Below are 22,632 nucleotides of genomic sequence, written 5' to 3'. Positions count from 1 at the left end.
GATAATGCTAAATAATGGTCTGACAGCAGCAAATTGTACCACTTCTTCCTCAGATGTAGACTGTTTGCAGAATGCATGTTTTGTATTTTGAGTTGTCACATTTTACTTATTTTTATACTCGTACTAACATTTTTTCCCCCCATTATAGCAGGTGTTCCTGACATATCAGCCAGAAGAAAGTCCTAGAAAACAATTTCAGGAAGAGAGAGTTACAAGTGACAACATTCTTTGAAATGTGATCAGAGGTCTGGTCTAAAGGCTGCAGGGGTTTTACTCCTTTACTTCAGGAGAGCAAGTGTTTGATTTCATCACTCATCAGGACTATAGGTAAGCACAATCTTAGCCTTAGATGTTAATTTCCTGACTCTTGAAATAGGATGTATGGACCTTCTGGTCTTTCAAGAGGTATTTCCATGCTTTTTAGGTCTCACACTTTTTTTTTTGTTGCCTATAAAATTAATATTTTCAGTGTGGTTTCTTTTCCCTTAATTTTTTTTGGCAAGATTTAGAAGGGGTTCTGGCCCTTAAATATATTTATATTTAAATAAAATTCTTTAAGTATTATTTGAAATATATGTGAATCATGCTAGTGTTTAGAAGGGAAAACTGTTATGATTTTGAACTATTGTTACAGTAGAGAGAGGGACCAGGTAAGACTTTCATTTCTCAGCACAGTCATAAATGATCTGGATCTCTGAATAAGGGGATGACAAGTCTCTAGATAGTACAGAATGATGGGCAAGGTTGATGGGGAAGAGCTAGCATGCATTTCTTGCAATGCAAACCATGTGGTGTTAAACAAATGGGTAACAAGTACAACACATCTAAAGGGATATATTACAGCAAAAGATTCCATTATAGACCATGTTGCTGTAGTAGAGGCAACAAGAACAGATGATATGACAAACTTCTAGAGCTGTTTGGGGAGAAAATGTTGAAAGTGGACAAAAAATGCTCACTCAGTTCAGGAATTCTCCCAAATGACCCTGTGTTGTGCTTGCTGTCACTCCTAAGCCAGAGCTGGGAGAAAATTGTATGTATTTAATCAGTGCAATAAGTTTTAGGCATTGACAAATTAGTTTATTGCATTCAGTGTCAATTAAACACAAACCACATACAAGATTAATACGGACAATACATGAGGTAGGTATTGACAGCCATGCAGTGCCTACACATCTGTGGGTATTTATGCATTGCTGAGGCATACAAATGTAACCATAACAGTAGTGGATTTCCCTGTTTTGAGATGCAAAGACTCCAGCCTGTTGTAAGCCACAGGATACAATTGCTTTCTGTAATTGTTGAATTTATCTTGTATGAAAACAATAAATCTTCTGTAGTCAGAGCTAAATTTGTTACAGTCATCCTAGTGTGAGTGATACAGTACTTAAAGATACTTCTTCAGTGTTTTCATAATTAATCTGTTGATGGCCTAAGGTAAAGCATAACTAGCATTGCTGTGGTCAGATATAAACATACTCCTGTTTAGTGGCATAGATGGAATCTACAGAGACCTAAAGAGTAGCAGACATAGCTCAGAGTGAGAATGCAGAAGAGCACATATTTTCACTTCAGTGCATGAAGACAGTGTGTTTTCCATTAATAAATATTGCACCTGACACTGCTTGCTATGCAATAGTTACCTCTAAGGTTATTCTGGCCTTTTGGAGAATTTTCCACATGTAAAGCATGAACTTCAGTCATGATAAATATCAAAACAAAACTACCAGAGATTATTTCACCCTTGAGTAGCAATCAGGTAAGAAGTTTGATGAATGTGGGGTTGAAACATTGAGAAGACATAAGCAAAACTAATAAAGGCTTTTTGTTGTTGTTATAACTGGTTAAAGTTTAGTTGAAAAAAGAGATGTTCTTAGTAGTTTTCATTCTGAGTACATTCAGCAGAATTACTGGGGTGTAGAATGTTCTGATCAGTCCTGTTTGAACACTTTCTTATCCTGAAAAACATGATCCTGGTATCGTTGGATGTTAAGTGATGCTGGTAAATCAGCCCAAGTTTGCTGTCTGACTCTGTGTCATTGACTTACAAGGCTTTTCTAAATAGATCAGTCTGCTTTGTAGCATGGCAAAACTCACAGAGAAATGCCAGGGAGCCCTACAACTGGTGTCAGAAGAGTAATTTTAGCAATAATGCCAACTTTCCGTGCCTAATGGCAAAGTCAGGATGTACTTCTGTATACTGGCTGCAAGCAGCTTTGGACAATGTTGCTACTCCAAACAGTAAAAATTATACCCTGCATATTTCCTAAAAAAAGGATCAAGTGATAGAAGGTTGACCTTGATTGACAGTCATGATCATTGTCACTTGCCTCAGGTACAAATACCTATTTGTTAATCTTTAAGGAGTGTGTTACTTCAGCATCTGAAGCAGCACCTGGCTGGAGCTAATGTGCCAGTGCTGCTTTGGAGCAGTATCTGCTGGGGACATGTGATGTTTGGCTGCTCTGATAAGAAAGGCATTACAAGAAAGGCAGGCTGAAAACTCTTCCCTGACATCCCTTTGGAGTCACTGCAATGGTTAGTGTTGGACAGGAAGGAAGTGGAAAGAGTGGTTGCCAAAATTTATGTGACTATGTGACTTTTTGAAGACCATGGCAAGTGTTATTTCCAGGCTGTGTTCCTCTTGTGTATCAGAGGGAAGGCAAAACTGTAGTAGCACTCCTTGAAAGCTATCACTTCCCACTGCAGTTTTTAATCTGTTCACAGTATATTGGAACCTGCTTAAAAGCTGACTGCTGTGCAGGAAAGGTCTGTCTATACCTGATTTAACCCTTCCATGTGAGGCACTACAAATAGACACAGGTCAGTGCTGTGTTTGCTTCTTCTTGCACTGGAAAAATAAATGGGTCATAATTCCAGTTCCCCTGACTACAATTGGCAGTTAGGCAATAGGCAATGTTTTGCAATATGAAATTAGTAGGATGACCTCAAGGGATCTAGAACCTGGAGTAGTCAGCTGATGCCCATTCCATATCCTTGTCATTTCCCTAGGAGACCAGAAATTGTTTCAAGTGAATTTGTTATGCTTGTGGGTGTCAATTCGAGATTCATTAAATTAAAGGGAGCTTTGCTCTTGGATTCTTCCTGTGTCACCCACATTACTTTCTTCTAAGTTGGGTTCCATTCTTCCAAATGGACAGCATGTTTTCTGGTGGCTTTTCCTAACATATGGAGTACTTCATCATAAAAAAGTCCTTGTGATTATTTGGTATAAATTCATCACCTGTTATTTACTGGACCTTACAAATCAGTGCTACATTCTGTTGCTGCATGTTTATTTCATTATTTGCAATGCTTTCCCTCTTCTGGATAAAGCCTCTCTCACAGCTTCTAAACTGATGTGATTGCAGCAGGCTAGCTCTTGGGAAGAGGGATAAAAAGGGCAGAAGAATGACATGCAGAATCTCTGTTTAGTCAGTGGATGGCAGAACTAATTCTGAAAGAAATTATTTTGCTGAGGAAATTTATGTAGCCACATTACAAACTGTGGTTACTCAGCTTAGTGTTGGATGCATATCTATTCACATTGGAGTTTGATAAAAATGACATTCCATGGCTCTTCTGAATTAACAACAACAACAACAACAATAATAATAATATCAAAAATGTCATCATCATCATCATCAATTACTGTGATGGGGTACAAAAAGCTATGCTAAAATTTCTGACCAAAAATAGGAAACTATGTTATGAATTGCCTGAAGAAATAAAGAATTTCCTTTCTTCTTCACATTGTGAGCAAGTTCATGACCTTCATTCAGGGCAGAGATAAAATTCAAATCCATATTCACTTCTATAGCAGTCTTAAGTGTTTTGGATTAAGACATACAGTGCTTAGACCATCATGTCTCAGTTGTTTTTATGCTTATGGTCTCAAGAGCAGAAGGATGCTTTAGAACCTTCAGCAGCCATTTTTGGCAGAAATTTAACAAAATTAAACTCCTTGGTCATGACTGGACAAGTTCTAGTACTCAGATTTATTCTGTAGTGGGTTTTGGGACAATTTTCCATTGAATTACAATTTTTATTCCATACTGTTACTAGGTAGATGTGCAGAATCTCCTTGATTTTGGTGTCATTCCCAATTTGGGTGGTTGAGGAGCAGTTTTTTTGTTTGTGTGTTTGCTTCTTTTTCTCTCCAAACCATGTGACATCAATGGCAACAGAGTAGTAAGAACATCAAAATGGTTTTTATTATTTCAGGAGGTACAAAGTGGATAAAGCAAAAAGTAATTGTAAGAAGAGCCTTGGCCGTATGGATCTTGTAGTACCTTTGGGCTGTATGGTTTGTCCACCTCAACAGAGGCAAATAGAAACTCTTCAGTTCTTTCTTTATATGGTTTCACAGAATGAAAAACAACTCTATCTTATCCAGGAGAGGAAATTTCTTCCTCCCACCCAGGCTAGGCAACTCTGTCTGTCCCTCTATGCTTATAAGAAATTATCTGTCTTGTGTGTGCCTAAACTTGCTGCTGAGACATCCCACCAAGTGAGTCGTCACATCTTCCTGTTGCTTGCAATACTTCATTTTGCCCCTCTTTCCTGCTTCAAATCAGGTCCCAGAAATTACCTCCACCCTCCCGCCCACGGGGTTTTTAGCACCTAGGCTCTGTGCATACCGATCCCCTGTGCCGAGGCTGATGGCAGCTGTTCACAAGTGCTGCCAGGTGGATCAACGCCCTCTCCTCCAGCTCTCCACAGGCCCCGTTAGGGAATGTGTGTGAGGTGGGCAAGCCACTTGAGGAAGAGACCAGAAAGGAGAATAAGGAATAGTAGCTAAAGAGAAATGGGTGACTGAAGCTGTTTAACAGTGGAGCTTTGTTCCTAGAGAAGCCTTTTGGCAGGGCAGGTAAGAAATAGTGGTGAATGGTGTACCTGGCAGCAGCAGGGTGGAGAGTGAGGGGCTTAACGTTGTCACTGGGAGAAAGAGCATTGGGAAGGCAGAAACACTTTAAAAACAAACCAGTGAGGTTTTGTAGAGGATACAGAAGGCTCAGAAGGCGGCCAGCAAGGGGAGAGAAAGGTGAGGAAGCTAAGTAATGAAAAGATGCAAAAGAGAAGTTATATTGCTGGAAAAGATTGCAATGGGATTTGAAAGACCTGAGGGATGTCATGCAGCAGCAAATCTGGAGGTACAGAAGCTACTAGACTCACTATGTGGTACAAGAAGTGTGCCATGGATTCACATGGGCTTGTGAGTGTCAGGAGTCTGGTGCCTGGGTGTGTGGAGTAAATTAGAGGTGGTGCAGCCCCCTCTGACATCTGTGCTTCTCTTCCTGCCTGGACAGTGTTGGATGCACATTTTACACAGGACCTTTGCATCTGCTTCCATTTATAAGGAATCTAGCTGCTTCACAACACAAACCAAGCAACGGTGTTTGGGGATGGGAATATTTTAAAGGGACAGCCCCGGCTTCAGACAAACACACCAATGTATTGGGAAAAGGAAAAATCTTTCGTGGACCAGCACGTCACTGTCTTGGAAGTTGTGCCCTAAATCCTCTTTCCACCAAGGCTGGTTCATTTGTTCTGTGGGAAGATTATAAATAAGAAGCTGGTGGGCTCCCCTGAGGTTCTAGAGTTATTCACCTTTATATCATCTGTGATGCGTGCAAAAAGGCAAGAGAAGGGTGGCTGTAAGGGGTTGAACTGGGTATTTCTAAAAAATACTGAATTAAATTATTGAAATTTGATAGGCTAGAAGGAGAAACAGGATTGTCTATTGCATTTCAATTCTGTAGTTGAATATGTCCAAAGATAGATGACTTGTTACTTCACCACAGTGTATTTTGTAACCCTGTAATACAGGCTTTTTTGGTGAATTTCTGATAGAGTGGAGGGAGCAGGTTTATTGTCTTGTCAGTCTTTGCCTGCTGAAACTTGCATCTTCATTTCAAATGTGTTATTAAAAAACAAAATAAAATAGAAAAAACCCGACTTGCATGTCAAGCTTCTCTTTCATTCATTTGTTCAAATACCAAACCAAGCCAGTTATCTCACCGTGAAATAGAAAATCTGAGTGAATAAGTCACAGATTTGTGCAAAACATCAGTTGGAGAAATGTTTCATGTGTCTAATAAGAGAAGATTTTAGGCAGTCTGAAAAACACACCCACCTAGTTTTGTATTGTAATTTATTGGCAGGACACCCTGTGAAAACCAGTTGTCACATTGACAAGGTTCCTTATTGGCAGCATCTAATTATCTAACATATATTATTACTTATCATGTTTTTTTCTTTCTTCTCCCCTGGTGAGCAAACGCTTATCAATTACAAGGAAGTGGGTGGAGTTAGGGCGGGACAAAGGGTAGAAATTACTTTTATCATTGAGAGTATCAGTAGTGTCAGTCTTCAGTGAGCAACAGCCTTCTCCTAGAGACAGCTTTGGCTCTTAGAATGTGTCATTTTTCTTTGCCTCTGTCTCTTGAAGCTTGCTAGATTCTCCACTACAGATGAGCATATATTCTCAGAAAGGCAGCTGATTGTCATTTTGGAGGGGCAAACATGGAAGAAAATAGAGAAGGTCATGGCCTTGCAGAAGGCAAGATTTTGTCTGTCTGGATTTTTTTGTTTGTGGCATTCGTTTGGTTGCCTTCGATATTTCGAGTGTCACTGGGGATTTGTCATTGCTATGTGAAAATTGTAATTAAAATGTTAGAGGTAAGTTGAGATGTGAGTTCAAAAGGTGTATGTTTGCTACAGGACATGTTTAATAAAAAATAAAAATAAAATTTTTATTAAGCATGTTCTGTAGCAAACACATACCTTTTCTTCTGACTTTTATGGCATTTATATCAAATGCCATAAAACTCAGAAGAGAACAAAATCCATTAACTTGCATGTGTTATTTGCAGCTTTATTTCATATGATAATCTTTTGAGGGGTATCTTTAATGGTATCTGGTTATGTGCTGGCTTATCATTGCTTCTGGTTTGAGGTTTTTTGGGGTTAAAGTAGAGATTCCATGGTATTTTCTCCTAGTTCATGCTTGTTAGAATGCTTCATGCAAGTAGAATACTCGTGACAAGTGAAGTATAAAGAAAAAGATCTATTAGTTTGTGGAGTTGGTAAGTAATAAAAATGTGTATTTTAGATGTATGGAAGTTTCAGTGGTTTTGTTTGGATTGTTTTAATTGCATGGAATTAATATTCCAGCTAAGAACACTGATTCTGTGTGTTTGCTTGACGCAGTTATAAATCTGGGGGATCCAGCAGTTACAAGTTCTGCTGTACAAGACTTAAAGGAATCTGTGTGCAACCTTCTAAAAGTGGAATTTTTCTAGAGATAAACAGATAATGGCTGAGATTCTGATCCTGTTTCTATCAATAAAAGGTTTCTGGGGCTTTTTGTAAGCCAGAATCTCATTTAGTTTTTCAAGTTTGGTGTTTCATATCCATTATTAGCCAGAAGTAGGTGCTGTGAATTCATCATATTGAACAGTAAACATTTCCATTTTCCAGTAGATTGACTTTGTGCTTCTGGCATAAACCTGCTTTCTGTGAATTTACTTTCTACTTGTGGTAGAAAACATGTTACTATTATTTTTGCTATTATTATTAAGCCCTTGGAGTAATCTGCAGTAATTTTGCAGTAGAACATGTCTGTAACAGTGTGATACAGTTAATATCATGACCGTCTTACCTTGCCAGTTCTGTCTTATCTTTATGTTCTCTTTTGTTTGTTGTTGTTTGGGGGGGTTGTTTGTTTGTTTTAATACTGATTAGGAGCTCTTGAGCAGTGTCTGTCTTCAGCTGTATGAACATCATTTAGCATAGTGCAGATGACTGCAAAATTTAGGGGTTAGTTATTTTTTTCAGATACTGGTGTCAGTGGGCAATGACTGCTTGTGGTGGCTGTATGTAATATTGGCCTTTATATGTGAAATATTTTTTAATCAGACAATGGTATGCTAATTAAATCCCTAATTAAGAGCTTCTCTAATATCAAACCTGTCTCTAGACAACTTCGCTGCTGCAGTTGGTGGACATCAAAATAATTTCTAGGTTTCTTTTTTCCCTGTGCATTTCCCAACTCCAAGAGATGTTTGACCCACTCAGTGTGTGTTTTATGTAGGAAGGTACTTCTCTTTGGTAAAGCACTTGAAGTATTTTTCTCTCCACAGTTTTTGTAACAGGTTATTAGTGATAATTCAGTGCTCACAATGTGGAGGATCAATGTACTGAAAAATAAATAAGTTAATTGTTATGTGATCAGCTATAGCCTTTTGTGTCTCGTTCCCTGTTGCCACAGCAGCTAATAACAGGAGCAGCACAACTCCATGCACTGCTATTTAGGCTGGCTCATTTTGTTCTTTTGTTCAAAGTTGTTCCCTAATTGTCCTGTGGGCAAAAAAAAAATGTTTCTGCTGTTTTCATCTTACAGTTAATTCCAGTGGTTTTCTTTGAAGTATTGTCAAATGCTTCTCATTGAGCCACAAAAGTAGTTAAGAGCTATCTTGGTGGAAAATGAGAGGGAGAAAGAATGGAGGGGGTGTTAGGTTCCCTTTGCTTGTAATGTGGCCCACTAGGCTCTTAGGAAGAAAGGGTAGGACTGGAAAACTCTGGGTTAAAGCTTGTGCATGGAACTGCTGAGCCTATTCTTGGAGTCCTGGGGCTTTTTCACCAGAATACAGCTAAAATTGCAGCTTGAGATAAGACAGCTTTATGGCAGGCTTGTTTGAGATACGAAAAACCTGACATTGAAACCCTGGAGAGGTATTGGCTGGTTTCTAGCTGTGATGTTGTGTTCCTGCAATATTGCTCATGGGATAATGCACAGAGACCATCTGTGGTTCCTGTTGTCCTCTGGAATGGTGCAACAGGATGCCTTCCCAGGGAGCTGAGCTGGAAATGCTGAAGATGCTTAGTCATGTATTAGCACACTGTTGTCTATATTGCAGGAATATCACTGCTCGAGGGAGTGCCAAAGAACTGGGTGATGCTTCAGCAAAAATCCAACCTTGAGCACTATGGCTGGTCACTCCATTGTGTTGCATTTGACTTAGTCTGTTATGTAGACCAGCAAAATTAATAGAAACCTTCTCACCTGAGGAGTTTTTTATATCTGTTTCTTACAGCTGAGCAGAGGAAAATTATGTTTTATTTTCCTCCATGTTTGGCAACGTGAGAAAAATAGAAGAGTGGAGACTGAAATCAAGGACTTCAAAGTAAAAAAAAAAAAATTTAAGTTTTGTTTTCAAACAAAATGTATCTTTAGACCTTACTTAATTTGTTGGGAGCAAAAAAGGTGTTTCAGAATAAAACTCAGATTTTCAGATCTATCACTAAGCAATGAGTAATGGTGGCATATGATGAGATAAGTCACTTTGATTTGTTGACTTCACTGAAGTGTTGTAGCACTATGAGTGGTGATTGGAATAAATGGGGAAAATGTAATCATGCATGGAAATAATTTTTACCTTCTGCTGCTTTTCCATCAAGGAATCTAGATACTTGTTATTTTAGAAAGAAAATAAATCATTTTATAAAAGCAAGATTCAAGGTTTGAAAATTTGGGGTGACTGTTTTTGTTTGCAGGTGCTTTTTGTGGTTGGGTTTTTGTTTGGATTTTGTTGGGTTTTGTTTTTTATTTTTTAGGACATAAGGATAATATAATAGCAAAAGACCTCCAATACAGTAATTTCTCAATTGCATATATATTAGCCCATAATTCTTCTTATTATTACCCTTAAATTATCCTTCAAGTATTTATAGAAATTATAAAGGTGAACGTGGTTTGGGTGTTGTTAGGGTTATTCTTTCACATATGCTTGTAAACTTTTATTTGTAAATAATGTCTTTTCTCTGAGCTTTGTCCATCCTGGGGTTTGTTGGAAATGAGGATATTAGCAAAGCTGTTCCAGGAATGTTACTCTAGTGTTTGCAAAAGAAGATGCATTTGCTAGGATGAAATCTATGCCATGCTCTCAGAGCCCTGTGAAGAGTCAAAGAAACATGTTAAACAGCTGTAGCTCTATTTGCCAAGAAATGTTCTGGAGTTCTACAAGATCTGAACTTCTGTGTGAAATTGGAGCATTGCTGCTTCTAGAGAAAAAGAAATCAGCCATCTAAAAGTTGTGAGTAGTTTTTGCATTGAGAAGTCACTTGTACATGGAGGTAGCTCGTATGCTGTGAACTCCTACTGGAGCATGGCGGATGTTGCTGACGCTTCAGCCGGTGAAAACTTGCACTGCTGTGCTTTTAAATACATGGCTATCCTTAGCTGGCCTCTCCATCAAAACCCAAACAAATTATATCAGTGCTTTTATCCCAAACAACCCCTTCTCAACCCATTTCATCAGTCCCCATGGAGCAGCCAGGAGATTTGTGAGTCCTTTTCTCAGCCTGAGGATGGACAGTCAGATCATCTCAGACACTGAGTGTAACACTCACACTATTTGATCTGTGTTCATGTTTGTAATGGGCAAGGGGAAATAATGCCAGGCAGAAACCACTGTTGAGTGAAGAGGTCACAAGTGCTTGATCTTAGATGGTGATTTTAGTTCATGCTGAACACCTACCAAGCTTGTCTTTGACACTGTAGTGGAAGACTTTACATGGAGGAATTGCCCCTGAGCTTTTGTCACACATGAGGAAAAGTTTGAGAAAAGTTCATGCAATGAGTGATTAGAAAAACCTTTTGTGAGAATATGGGAGAAGAGGTAGTAAAATATGGGAAGAGAGGCAAAACTGAATTATTACTTAGTATGGAAAGATGGAGGATTGAGCTGTACTCAATACAAAAGCAAAAAAGGAGGAAAAATCGTGCAAGATATGAGTATTTCAGGTGGGATCAGCCATTGGGTGTTTGGACTTGGTATCCTCATCACCGGAGAAATGGGAGTGAGGGAAAGCGCAACATCTGAGTTATCATTCAGTCAGCAGGTGTAGGAATGAAGTTGCTACATTTAATACTTAAATTCTGTGTTGGTTGCAACATCTGTGGGGTTTTTTGTAAGGTATTTAAAACATCCTTTCATTACTGTTTTGCAACAGAGACCAGCGTGACAGCTCTGTCTCAATACTGTGCAATACAAAGGTGATCACAAAGCCTTACTTCATTTTGGAAAACAAATTCTACATACAGATGCTACCAAAGGCAGAACAGCACAGTAGCCACTGCAGAGTTAGTCAGTCCAGAGTTTGACCCAGACAGATGGCTTTGACAGGTGTCAATTCAATGGCTGGACTGAAAGCCTAAGGTCTGGGTGGCTCTACATCTGTATTCCCTCCTCACTGCTTGTTCTTCAGTCTCCCATGCCAAGCCATGAGTTAGGAGAATTTCATGTCCCATGACGGCTTGTGGAAATATATTGCCTTTTTTCTTACTCACATACTCTGCCCAAAGCTTTCCCATGGTAAGCCTCAGTTCTTGTATAGAAGAGAAAATGGATAAGTGCTCCTTAAGCAACTACTCTGTGCCAGTCCAGACTTTGCAGATGCCTGTCTCAGCCATCTCAGCCAGCTCTTTCCCAAGCTAATGAGCCCTGTGTAACTGTTCAGCCTTTGAAAGCTCTTCTTCATCTTTCTGGGACGCTGCCTTTGTAGCCTTGACTATTTAGTTTAAGTCTGCCACTTTTGCCTCACTCTTTCTCTGTGCTAGGAGGCAAGATTTTATAATTTACTAGTAAGCTTTATAAATTTTTGTGGGTTTTGACATGTCTTGCTCATTTAGATTAGTTAACATGTATTTTTGGAGCCAGCTTGGTCAGTGACTGTCACCCTTTTTCTGTCTGGGCATTAAAAGCCAGGCTCCTGGAGGTATTCCAGATCCTTCAAGACAGTATGAGCAAGCTCATTTCTGGCAGTCCTGGCCAGCTGACAGGTGCTTTTTATGTAGGAGGACAATGATAGGCAAGATAAGGGTGGTAGACAGGAAACAGGAAAGCACAGACTAAGGCAGAAGGCTTTATTTGTCAGTCTCAAATATTTTATGTTTTATATTTTTTCTTCCCTAATGCCATGCAACTATCCTAAAGGATATTGGGGATGAGATGAGGACCAGCAGTATTTTGTAAAGAGGTTAAATTTGCCATTACTTACTCTCTTTTGCAACATTCCTGTACCTGTTCTGTATGTTCTTTCATTTCTCAGTGTGTGGGCTGCTGTTTTCATGACATCCCCTGGTTCCACCTGGCTCCACCATTCTGAATGACTCTCCTTGTGTTGCAAAAGATTGAGAGATGATGTTCCTGTTGACCTTTTCAGGAGAATAATTGGGAAGTATAGACAAGATGATGCTCTGTGGTGCAGGTTTTTAAATTTCTTTTTTGGGGAGGTTGTTTGATTTATGGTGTTACTAAAGAAGGTTTGTATGGAGTTTAAAATACTACATTAAAGCCTATTCTGCCTTCACTTTTTTCTTTTCTTTTATGATGGCTGGTAAAAAAAAAAAGGTCAGCTACGGGTAACTAAAATATCCTAGATATGTGAAGGCAGTGTCCATTTTGATTTTGTTACTGACTTAACTTTGATAGCTACAGAAAGAGCATGCAAAACTTAAGGGTGGCAAAAAGCTGGTTGATGTTTGCACATGAGACATGTTGTAATGTAGTGAAGACTGTTTGAGATCAGCCTTGTGGTGACTTGTGTGGCTGCACATAGCTAGAGGGAAATACACTGTTTAGCAAGAGTTTATACGAAACAGATGGATCCTTATCTATTGTAGATGGGAACCCTTAATAGCAGGTGAAGGCATAAACTGAGTGGGTTACTGAGCCTTTAATAATGAGCAGAGCCTACACTCAAGCCTCCTATGCCCTTTGTTAGGGCAGGTACCTTGACAGAAATACAGCCAGATTTTAGTACTCATGGGAGCTACTATTTATATGTCTATGTATATATGATGAAAACATTCAAAACTAGGAAAACTTCAAAAATCAGGCATAATTTTATATTTTATTTGCTAATGGAGAGTTTTATGATGCTCTATGCAAGGAGAAGAAATGGTTTAGCCCAAAAAAATGAATACAGGGAAGGGTGAAAGCTCGTTACCACAGCTGCTCTTCTGAAATACTATCGGTACACAATGTTGCCAGCTCTGTTTTCTATCAACAGAAACCACTTGAATGCCCTCAAAATGAATTAATCTCTTTTATTCTTTAAAATCAAATTTTCAATTCTATTTTTCTGGCATACCTCTAATGTCTGATATTATTTTGTATAATCTTATTGCCTGCAGCTAACTAGAGAAGATAGAGTTTTGGGTGTATTGGATCTTATAGAGTCTCATAGGTAGCTCAGTAATTTGTTGGACCTACAGAAAAAAAACCACAACTGCCTGTGTCCTGAAAAGAAGTTTGAGCCAAACAATTTTTCCTGGAAATGGCAGAAGGTAGTCTGTGTAACAAATGAAACAGGAGGTCTGCAGGGCACCCTTCAGGCTGAGTTTGAAAAATGAAAATCCTAGACCTGGCAGGGGTAAAAGAGGCTCAGACAATTCACCTGAGGTAATTGCAGAATGTCTGGAAATGATGAAATGAAAACCATCATCATCTACTTTTCTTGTTTTGGGAACAGTGGGCCACCCTGCAGATTGAGGAGGGAGTAAAAAAGCAGAAGGCGATGGCACTTGAAAATTTAATCTCCACTGGTAAGATCTCTGGATGAAGGGGACACAGCACTATTTATCTTGTAAAAAGGCAGCTATTTAACAATCTTACTTAGAACGGAGTTTGATGAGCAAATATCCATTGAAGCTATAAACCTACATAAGCATGTTATAAAATATCTAATCTCTGAGTTTTGTAAATAAAAGGAATTAGAGACTAGTGTGGATATAGAAAGACATTGCTGATAAGCATTTGGGAAGCATCCCTGTTTTCATAAGTTTTTTTTGCTTTTGGGCTCCATCAGCTCTCTCTTTACTGGATTGGGATAAATTAGTGTTCTTTGTGCCTGACATGGCTCTGCATAGTTATCTTTTGCTTCTTGTAACTCCTAGCACCCAAAAAGTCCAAGCTCGCAAATAAAAGAGTTACAGCATCCCATGGGTCACAGATAGAATTTGTACTCTTTTCTAGACGTGAGGATAAAATCCAAATAATTTTTTCCCCAACGACTTTTCCTTCCTTCTTTGATCAGAGTTAAGTTCTCATAGTTATCTTTTTACTTGTAGTGCCATTTTTAGTGATTAGTCATGTAGGCTGCTTGGTTTGTCAGCTAATAATTTTCTGTTCTGATGATTTCCTGGGAGTTGAAGGTTTTACTGAAGTGCAGATGGAGGAAAACTTTGTGATTCTGTTCAGGGGGAGGTAGGTTGATCAAAATAAATTAATGTATTTTTATCATGCATATTTAATGTCATCCAATATACCCCATCAAAAAGAAAAAAAAAAACAAACAGGTGGGGGAGGCAAACAAAAAAGCCAAGTGTTAGCTGGTATGAACCAACAGAATTTTAGTCACTGTAACCAGCCAGATAAGAATCTGGTCTCAGAGTGACCTCAGCAGACTTGCTGCATTGCTGTCCTGTGGGGTGTGATTTTACAAATAGCAGAGCAAGAATGTGTTGTTATTCTTCCTGCACAATGTGTCTGTGTAATGCTTTATATATCTGGGAGGGGAGAAACCCAGGCACTTTCAAGTTTTTTGGTAGGGAAGTGACTCTAAGCAGAGAAGGGATGGGGGGAGATAGAAGGTTCCAAGAAAAAAAATGCAGAGGAAGGTGTTTTTTACAGCTGGGAAACAATAAAGCTAATCAACATCAGCAAGAACAATCATACAAACTCTGCCTGAATTTGAGTCAAGGCACCAGGAGGGATCTGCTGTCTTGGCAGTGTATATGTGACATTTCTATGTGCGAGTGCCTATGCTATTTGGTAAACAATAATGGAGTAGGTGCTGTGCTCAAGGTTTTATTTGCAGCTTGATCAGAATCCTTTTCTTCTTCCTCAGCAACTTAGGGGCAATATATGGCATAGAATTAGAGAAGTAACTTGTGGAATGAACTGTCAGTACATAAATGAGGCATAGCAATGCATTATTGTGCTTGAGTAGGAGAGCTGTTTCTAAAAAGCATATGTATTTCTTGATATTCTCTTTGGAATCCATGTTGTTCATTTCACCTTGTGGAAGAAGGGCTCATTTCCTCATGCAGGGATCATCCAGAGAGATGAGACTCCCATGGAGAAGGAGGTTGTGGGCCGATGCCGAGGATGTTTCAGCCTTGCTGATGTCATGTACTTCTCCAAGAAGGGCTGTGAGGCAGTTGCAGAGGATGAAGTCACTCGACGGTTCTCCTCTGAGGAGCTGCTGTCCTGGAATCTCCTCAGCAGAACCAATGCCAACCTGCATCATGTCAGCTGGAAACTGGCTGCTGTGTGGGTCACTGGCATCCTAATTCGGTATTGCCTCCTGCTGCCTTTCCGGTGAGCCACACAGGATTTGCTGGGATCCTATTTCACAGTACTTTTTACAGAAGGTGTGAAATAATATACTCTTGGCTAGTGGAGGAAGGAGAATCTGGCATGACCTTTCCAAGAAGCCAACTAAACTCAAATATCCCTTAAAAAAAAAAGTAAATTTCTCATGTTACATATGTTTTATTAGTAATTAATTTGCATTTAAAATCCAGCAAGGCTGGATTAAGGGGTTTGTGCGGGTTAGCAAGTAGTTTGTTGCTAGTTAGATGCTATTAAATGCTGGAAGGAAGCATTGTGAAATGGATTAAAGAGCCAAGTAAGAAAACCTTCTTGCTTACTCCTCCAGTTTTGCTTCTTGGTTTTTAATTAAGATTGTTTTACTTTGTAGCATCTGCTTGTCTGTTTTCAGCATCCTGTTGCTGGTGTTGGCCACTACTGTAGTGGGACAGTTTCCAAATGGCAGGTAGGTATTTGCTGAGGGCTCTTTCAGTTCTTCTGTATTTCTTTAAGGATTTGAACTAGTAGTTGGAACAGTCTGCTGAAGTCCAGAGGATTGATGTGGACTTTCACGGGGTGACTTTTTCTCTCCTGTAAAATTATAGAGTGTTGTGAGAGAAAGTTATGGCAATGGCATCTGGAAGCAGACATGCAGTGTGAACCTTAGTATGGTCTTTGTAGTAACAGCAATTTGGGATAACTCAGAGAGTTTACATTGCATGTGTGGCTCCATAGAACTAGAAATGTATCTATGGCTTCATTTCTTTTAGAGTTAAAGGCTGGCTGAGCAACCAGGTCCAGATGATATGTGCCACCTTAGGTGTCCGATGTCTGAGTGGCCTTGTTCATTTCCATAACAGGTGAGTGCTGCCACCTTGCCCTTTATTAGTCTGGAGTTTGTTTCTTGCAGTATTTAACATCTCAAGTTTTGGAGCAGGATTCTTATTCCATTACTGCCTGGATACTTGATGATGGTACAACTTGATCCAAAAAGCTGTTTGGATCATCCAGACTCTCTCAGGATGTTCACATGCCCTCCTGTGTTTCCTGCTGTGTATTGGCAGGGTGTGTGTAGATGATGTAGTACTCTTCAGACACTTAGATATTTTTCAGTGCTTGCCACCTGACTGGGATTGTAGTCTGGAAAATAAACATTAATTACTTTTATGGTTGTCATTGCAGGGAAAACAAACCACAGAAAGGAGGCATCTGTGTAGCCAACCACACATCTCCATTGGATGTCCTAATCCTGGCCAGTGATGGATGCTATTCCTTGGTATGAGCAAGACAGTTGGTAAATATCAGTAATGTTGAGATGTCCATAGATGGAGCATTGGGTAAGGGGGTGAACTTCCTTATAGAATATTTGGGATTTGACAGCATTCAAAGTCACATTCTGAACTGAAAAAAACTAGATGCAAGCAGGTGTGTGCACATGCATGACCGAGGGGATTGGTATAATTTGTCAATAAGCTTAGAAATGGTTGCATTTGTGTTTAGAATTTAATCATTTAAGTGTGTGTGTGTGTTTGCTTTGTAACAAGTTTCTTTTGGACTTGCAGGTTGGCCAGGTACACGGAGGGCTTATGGGACTTATTCAAAAATCTTGCATGAGAACCTCTCAGCATGTCTTGTTTGAACGCTCGGAAATGAAAGACCGTCACCTGGTGAGGAAAAAGTAAGGTAGTGAGGTGTTTGCTTCATTGTCTGGTCAGGTGTGGTAATTTGTCATCAGTGTTGACATTTTTTGTCATCGTCTTTTTGGTGGTTGGGTTGGGTTGGTTTGGTTTTGTTTTGCTTTGTTTTGGTTTTGGTTTTTTGGGTTTTTTTGGTTGTTTTTTTTTTTTTTTTTATGTATGGTTGTTTGATTTTGTCCTTTAATGCAGGCCAAAGAGGAGCTCCATGCTTTTGAGTTGTAGGAAAGACAGTTGTCTTGGAAAATGACCGATCTTAGTGTCAGTAATCTGCTTAGTGGTGATATTTGTGGTTTTAAGTGATGCAGCAAATGTAGGAAGATAGTGACCTGTCAAATAAACGTGGGGAATCCTTAAATACATGTAAAACTGATGTTGGGAACCTAGAAAGCATGAAAACTAGAAATTTGGAATATCTTTCAGTCTAAAAAAAAGTTTGACTGCATTCATAGATGGAATCTGGGAAGTTATTTTCACATGCTTCAAGAACCACCATTCTCTGGTTAAAATGGAACTTCATAGAGCTTTGTAGAAAATCTACTTTTTTAATTCAAGAGATACTGAGATAAAGGCCTGAAACCAGAACATATTCCAGATGAGGCAACTGACAGGGTGAAAGGCAACTGGGCAAGGGCTTTTCTTGTCCTATGTGAGAGGTAATGAATGTTTAGACTCTTGAACAAAACAAATATGAAGTATACATTGAAATTTTGTTTTCTCCTCACAGACTTAGAGAACACATTGCAGATAAGGCCAAGTTACCCATTTTAATTTTCCCAGAAGGTAAGAATCAACTATTGATTTTTTTGCTCATCTCACTCCTTGCCATTGAGTGCAGTTTATTATATCCAATCTTTAGAGCTGTGGTTGTTTTTAGTCTGTAGAATTAATTACTTCTTACGAGATATTAAAGCTCAGGTTCTAGTATTTTACAACAGTTTTATGACAGTTTATTTGCTTTAGCATATAAGAGAATGAAGACATACAGGGCTCTGGGATTATGTTCCAGAACTAAAGCTTACTTTCTTCTTTAAGAACTAAGTCTCCTCAAGACAGTTTAGGATTAATTTCCTGATACTTTTCTCAGAGTGGATTAAGCCCTTGATCTGTTTTAATTCTGACCAGGCACCTGCATTAACAACACATCTGTAATGATGTTTAAGAAGGGGAGCTTTGAGGTAGGAGGGACCATCCATCCAGTAGCAATCAAGGTACTGTAACTGCACTTTTCTGAACATGGAAGGATTGGTTGCAAATGCTTCTCACATCAGGGAAGCTGTTCGTGTGTAAGCCTTGAAAAGGGATGTGTTTGGTGTGCATAAAGTACTGAATAAGCCCTGAGAGACAGAAACTTGGGGTTTTAAGCGATATGGGAAAAGTGTAATTTCTGTCCTGGCTCTTATGTGCTCTGAGGACAAGGGCAGTTTTCTTGGTACTTTCAAGTCATTCTGAGTAGCTTTAGCCAGGTCACTCTAGATCTGGAAATATTAGTTACTTTTTCTGGCACTATAATGTTACCTGATCTTATGGAAGTTCTTAAAACTGGTGTGAGCATTGTCAAGGAAACCTTTGTAGTCAGCATATATGCAGATGACAAGATTTTACATTTTGAATAAATCTTTTGCTACAGTTGTGTTGCAGGTCTGTTACAGTTTGACATCATGCATTGCTTGTAAATGCTAACTGTTAGAAACTTGTAATAAATGTTGGAACTTTACTCTGAATTTACTAATGCTTTCAGGAGGTGTGATTAGATTTGCCCATTATTTAATAAGTTGAATTGTGACTTTGTGGCCAAAAAAAAAAAAAAAAAAGAGCCATTTATGTGATTTAAACCAAGGCAGCTTATTCTTCTTGTCTTTCAGTATGACCCCCGCTTTGGAGATGCCTTCTGGAACAGCACAAAGCATTCCATTATGACCTATGGTTTTAATGTGTTAACCAGCTGGGCTATTGTCTGCAATGTGTGGTACCTGCCACCGATGGTCAAAGAGGTTCTTACACTTTTGTATGTTTTGAAAGTGCTTGTGAAATGCTGTCTGGAAGGAGGTCTGCATTACTACACAAGGTGCTCTGAATCCTTATTGATAACTTAATGGACAGAGGCTAGGAAGCAACACTACAATCCAAGTGCTGGATTTATCTAGGATGCATCCCTTGCTCTGGCCAGACCTGGGACTTCAGGCTGTGTGTTGTTTGAGGCTGTCCCAGAAACCAGAGAGCCTCCCATGTAGTTCTTTTTGGCACCAGACTGGCAAACCAGGATCAGCTGGAACTGCTTACATTTGGCTCATAAATCCTACTGCCTGCTGTCTGACAAAACCTATCTATTTAAATGAGGCACAGAGAAAATGTCTGTTGTAAAGCAATTAATGCATATATTTTTTTTTTCAGGAAGAAGAAGATGCTGTTCACTTTGCTGACAGAGTCAAGGCTGTCATTGCTGCTCGGGCAGGAATGTCTGTGCTTCCTTGGTAAGAAGCAACACCTCTGGAATTGTTTTTAAAGGTGCTCTGTATTCTGAAATATTAGCATGGAATCCTTTAAAACCTGCTTTGTTTACACTGCAGTCCACCACCCTTACTGACTCTGATTCAGAAAATGTTACTTTATTACTTGAACAATTACATTAGAATAATTAGAATAATATAGTAGATAAACAGAGCTGACAGGTGGGTTTAGACAGCAGGCAGTATTAGGTGAAAATTAATTACTTGCCTGTTAAATGCTGGGTTAAAAGAAGGGCATTGTGGTGTTGTAAATCTTGGCAGTATAAATCACTTAGCATTGTCTTACAGATGTCAACATTAAGAGTGGAAACTGCTTTGACTACATAGTATAAATATAGTAATGTTTTTCTGCCTTGTCCCTGAAGTGAGTTTAAGGCTGTTTCTTTTCTGTATCTTTCAGGGATGGAGGACTGAAAAGGAAAAAGGTCAAAGAGTCTTTCAAGGAAGAGCAACAGAAAAAATATTGCCAGATAGTAATAGAAAATGGATCTGTGGGAAACGGAAATGTTTGTTAAATGCTATTTATTTTATCTCATTTTTCCATGACTTATCTCTACCAGAAAATAGACTGGCTTTATATTAAGCCCAACGTGTTTTCCTTCTGTTCCCATAAGATATTTGGCATGTGACACAGCAGGGAAACAATAAAGAAATATCCTTATTTAAAGCAAAGTACTCTAATTTTATAAATAGGAAAACATAAAATATGCTAATAAAGTTCTCCCTGATGCTGAGAAGAATCTACAGTAAAATTAATTATGTTCATTAAAGTATGACTTTAAAATATTTGCAATACCTTGAGGACTTAAATGGTTACTTATAATAAATCACCCCTGTACTGCTAGACTCTCTCAGCAACTTAGCCTAGCAATGCTCCTGTGAGCCACAGTAACCATGTTGCTCTAGAGATAGATCTCCTGATGTCAAAAGACATGAAGCATTTCACCAAAATATGTTTTCTGAATTGCATGTTGGAGAGGAAGTGTTTTATGTCAGAGGGAAAAAGCAGAGGCTGACTTTCTCCTCCATGTCACAAGACCAGGGATGGCATTGTAGAATATTTTCTGCTATGACAAAGAGCAGAACAGTGTCCAGGGCATCATGTCCCTGATGTCTGGGTTTGTGAAGCTGAGGTAAATTAAACACAGCCAAGGACAGTGTAACAGAAAATATCCTGTGTTTTTAAATCATATCTTGTGGTTTTGTTAGATCCCTTTTTGAGTCTGTTTGTGTGCATTACACAAATTAAAGAAAGCCTATGATGTGACATCCACTGTCCTCTGCTGCTGTTATTTCTAGATAGCTACTTGCTTGTGTTACCACTGGGTGTGAAGGCTGGGGATTTGGCCTCTGACAAGCCCACCCTCCAGGAACAGAGCAAGTGCTCTTAAGGAGTAGGCGGTGGGAATATTCTATAGTCTCCTATAGCATTTATTGCTATAAAATATTTGCTCTCCTGGTAAGTAGCTCTCATATCAAAGGATCAGTCTTCTTCAACCATCTGAATGTCCCTAATGAAACACAAAATAGCTGCTGTTTTGGCCAAGGTGCCAAAGCCAGACCTTGGTAAGAACAGTTAATAATGTTTACATGACAGCAGCCCATTGGCTGAAGTCTCAGAAAAGACAGAGGATCAATCTTGGTGAGCACAAATACATGCTATATACATGTATTTGTATTTGCACAAATACAGAGGGACAGATGCACAGATACAACTCTACCCAGCCCTAGAGAGTCTAGAAAAACAATATCCCATGGAGGGGCTAACAGTAGCACAGAACTGAGCTCTCCTCTTCTCTGGCCAGGCCTGGCATTGCTACAGGTGTGTGAATTTCTTTGGTGAATCAGTCAGTCTAAGTGCTGGTGTCATGGGTAAGCAGTAGGAGAATCTGCCCTTTTGCACAGCTTTTAGCCATGCAGGCTAAAAGGAAAGCCACCAGGCAGTGAGGAAAATTGCCTCAGGCTCTCCTGATTTGGAACAGGTCTACTTACTCCCAACTATAGTAAGATGTGCTTCCGTGCTGTTTAAGCTGTTGATTTTATTTTCTAGGTATAGAAATGTGAAGAAATGTGATTGAAAATCCTGATAACTCTCAAATGTTTTCAGTGTGCCAGAGTTTTAAACTGGGAGATTGTCTTTCTGTGTGACTGATTTCTGAAAGTTGTTAACAGAGACTGCAGTAACAGAAATGTTGAGAGCATTCTTCCTGCACTACTCTGTACTTTCTTTGTTCTCAGAGGTAAAATGGGAGACTGAATAGGCAAAAAGAGGTGCCAGACACAGGAAAATATGGGGAGATAAAGAACAACTGCTGGAAGAGAAATTTTCTGCTTCTATCAGAAATTAGGAGATTGATATGCCTTTTTGTCCTGTCCTGCAACCCTTCTCCACCTCATCAAGCAGAGCCTTGGAATGTGTGATCCTCATTATGGTTATGAGTCTAAGTTGTGTAAAAGTAAAGCTCAGACCTCTGAATGTATGAGTATTATGTATCATTTCTGAGAGGATGGTGGGATTGTCAGTATTTTCTCAGTCATTTTTTGGCTGTCTTAACAAAGCAAGCTGAAAACTCTGTGAAGTGGGTACTTACATATAGAATGGGGAAATAAAACCAAATGATGAACCCAAGAACTTGCCAGTTACAAGTGCAGTGTACTTTATTACCCATTGGTAAAAATGCCAGTCTGACTTGAAATAGAGACTACTTTATCTTGCCCTTCTTTAAGTAAGTGTTTCTGATTTTTGGTGTTATTTTCTCTACTTACATTCCACCTCCTCCTTTCTTTTCTCTTGAAATGCAAACGAAATACAGAATATATCAGCACAGGCTTTGGCAATTGCTTTTACCTGAAATTGTATATTGCCCTTAGACTGCCAAGGTTATGGAGGAATTGATTATTATCCAAAAGGTCTCCACAAAGAAGTATGTTTTCCCCCTCTACTAGGAGGGCATGGTGACAGTAGAAAAGAACATGTTCTTATGACCACAACATGAGTGGGAAGCTGACAAACAGCTTATTTTTCACAATCAAGGATCTTGCACTTGT

General features: G+C 39.2%; 1 protein-coding gene across 6 annotated transcripts; it reads left to right on the top strand.

Annotated features, from left to right (window-relative positions):
• The first annotated feature begins 129 nt into the window (after positions 1-129).
• Positions 130-22,216, top strand: LOC134418455 (glycerol-3-phosphate acyltransferase 3-like). 6 transcript variants are annotated; one of them, XM_063156784.1, is made up of 12 exons: positions 130-327; positions 13,540-13,612; positions 15,119-15,389; positions 15,772-15,846; positions 16,151-16,240; positions 16,563-16,656; positions 16,943-17,058; positions 17,802-17,857; positions 18,200-18,285; positions 18,940-19,068; positions 19,469-19,548; positions 19,985-22,216. In XM_063156784.1, exons 2-12 carry the CDS (start codon positions 13,585-13,587, stop codon positions 20,097-20,099), a joined length of 1,140 nt encoding a protein of 379 aa, XP_063012854.1. In that variant the 5' UTR covers positions 130-327; positions 13,540-13,584; the 3' UTR covers positions 20,100-22,216. The 6 variants fall into 6 exon arrangements, with proteins under 6 accessions (XP_063012854.1, XP_063012853.1, XP_063012856.1 ...); XM_063156783.1 differs by having other exon boundaries at positions 12,115-13,612; XM_063156785.1 differs by lacking the exon at positions 130-327 and adding an exon at positions 4,669-4,870 and having other exon boundaries at positions 12,115-13,612.
• The last annotated feature ends 416 nt before the right edge of the window (positions 22,217-22,632 follow it).

Source organism: Melospiza melodia, chromosome 5 (assembly GCF_035770615.1).
Source record: "Melospiza melodia melodia isolate bMelMel2 chromosome 5, bMelMel2.pri, whole genome shotgun sequence".
NCBI lineage: Eukaryota > Metazoa > Chordata > Aves > Passeriformes > Passerellidae > Melospiza > Melospiza melodia.
This window is presented reverse-complemented; position numbering and strand designations above follow the sequence as displayed.

Coding starts and splice junctions, on each gene's coding strand:
- LOC134418455 (XM_063156781.1), top strand. CDS start 6,526: ATGGAAGAAAATAGAGAAGGTCATGGCCTTGCAGAAGGCAAGATTTTG. Junction 17,059..17,801: donor CGTCACCTGGTGAGGAAAAA/GTAAGGTAGTGA, acceptor TTCTCCTCACAG/ACTTAGAGAACACATTGCAG. Junction 19,069..19,468: donor TGCCACCGATGGTCAAAGAG/GTTCTTACACTT, acceptor TTTTTTTTTCAG/GAAGAAGAAGATGCTGTTCA.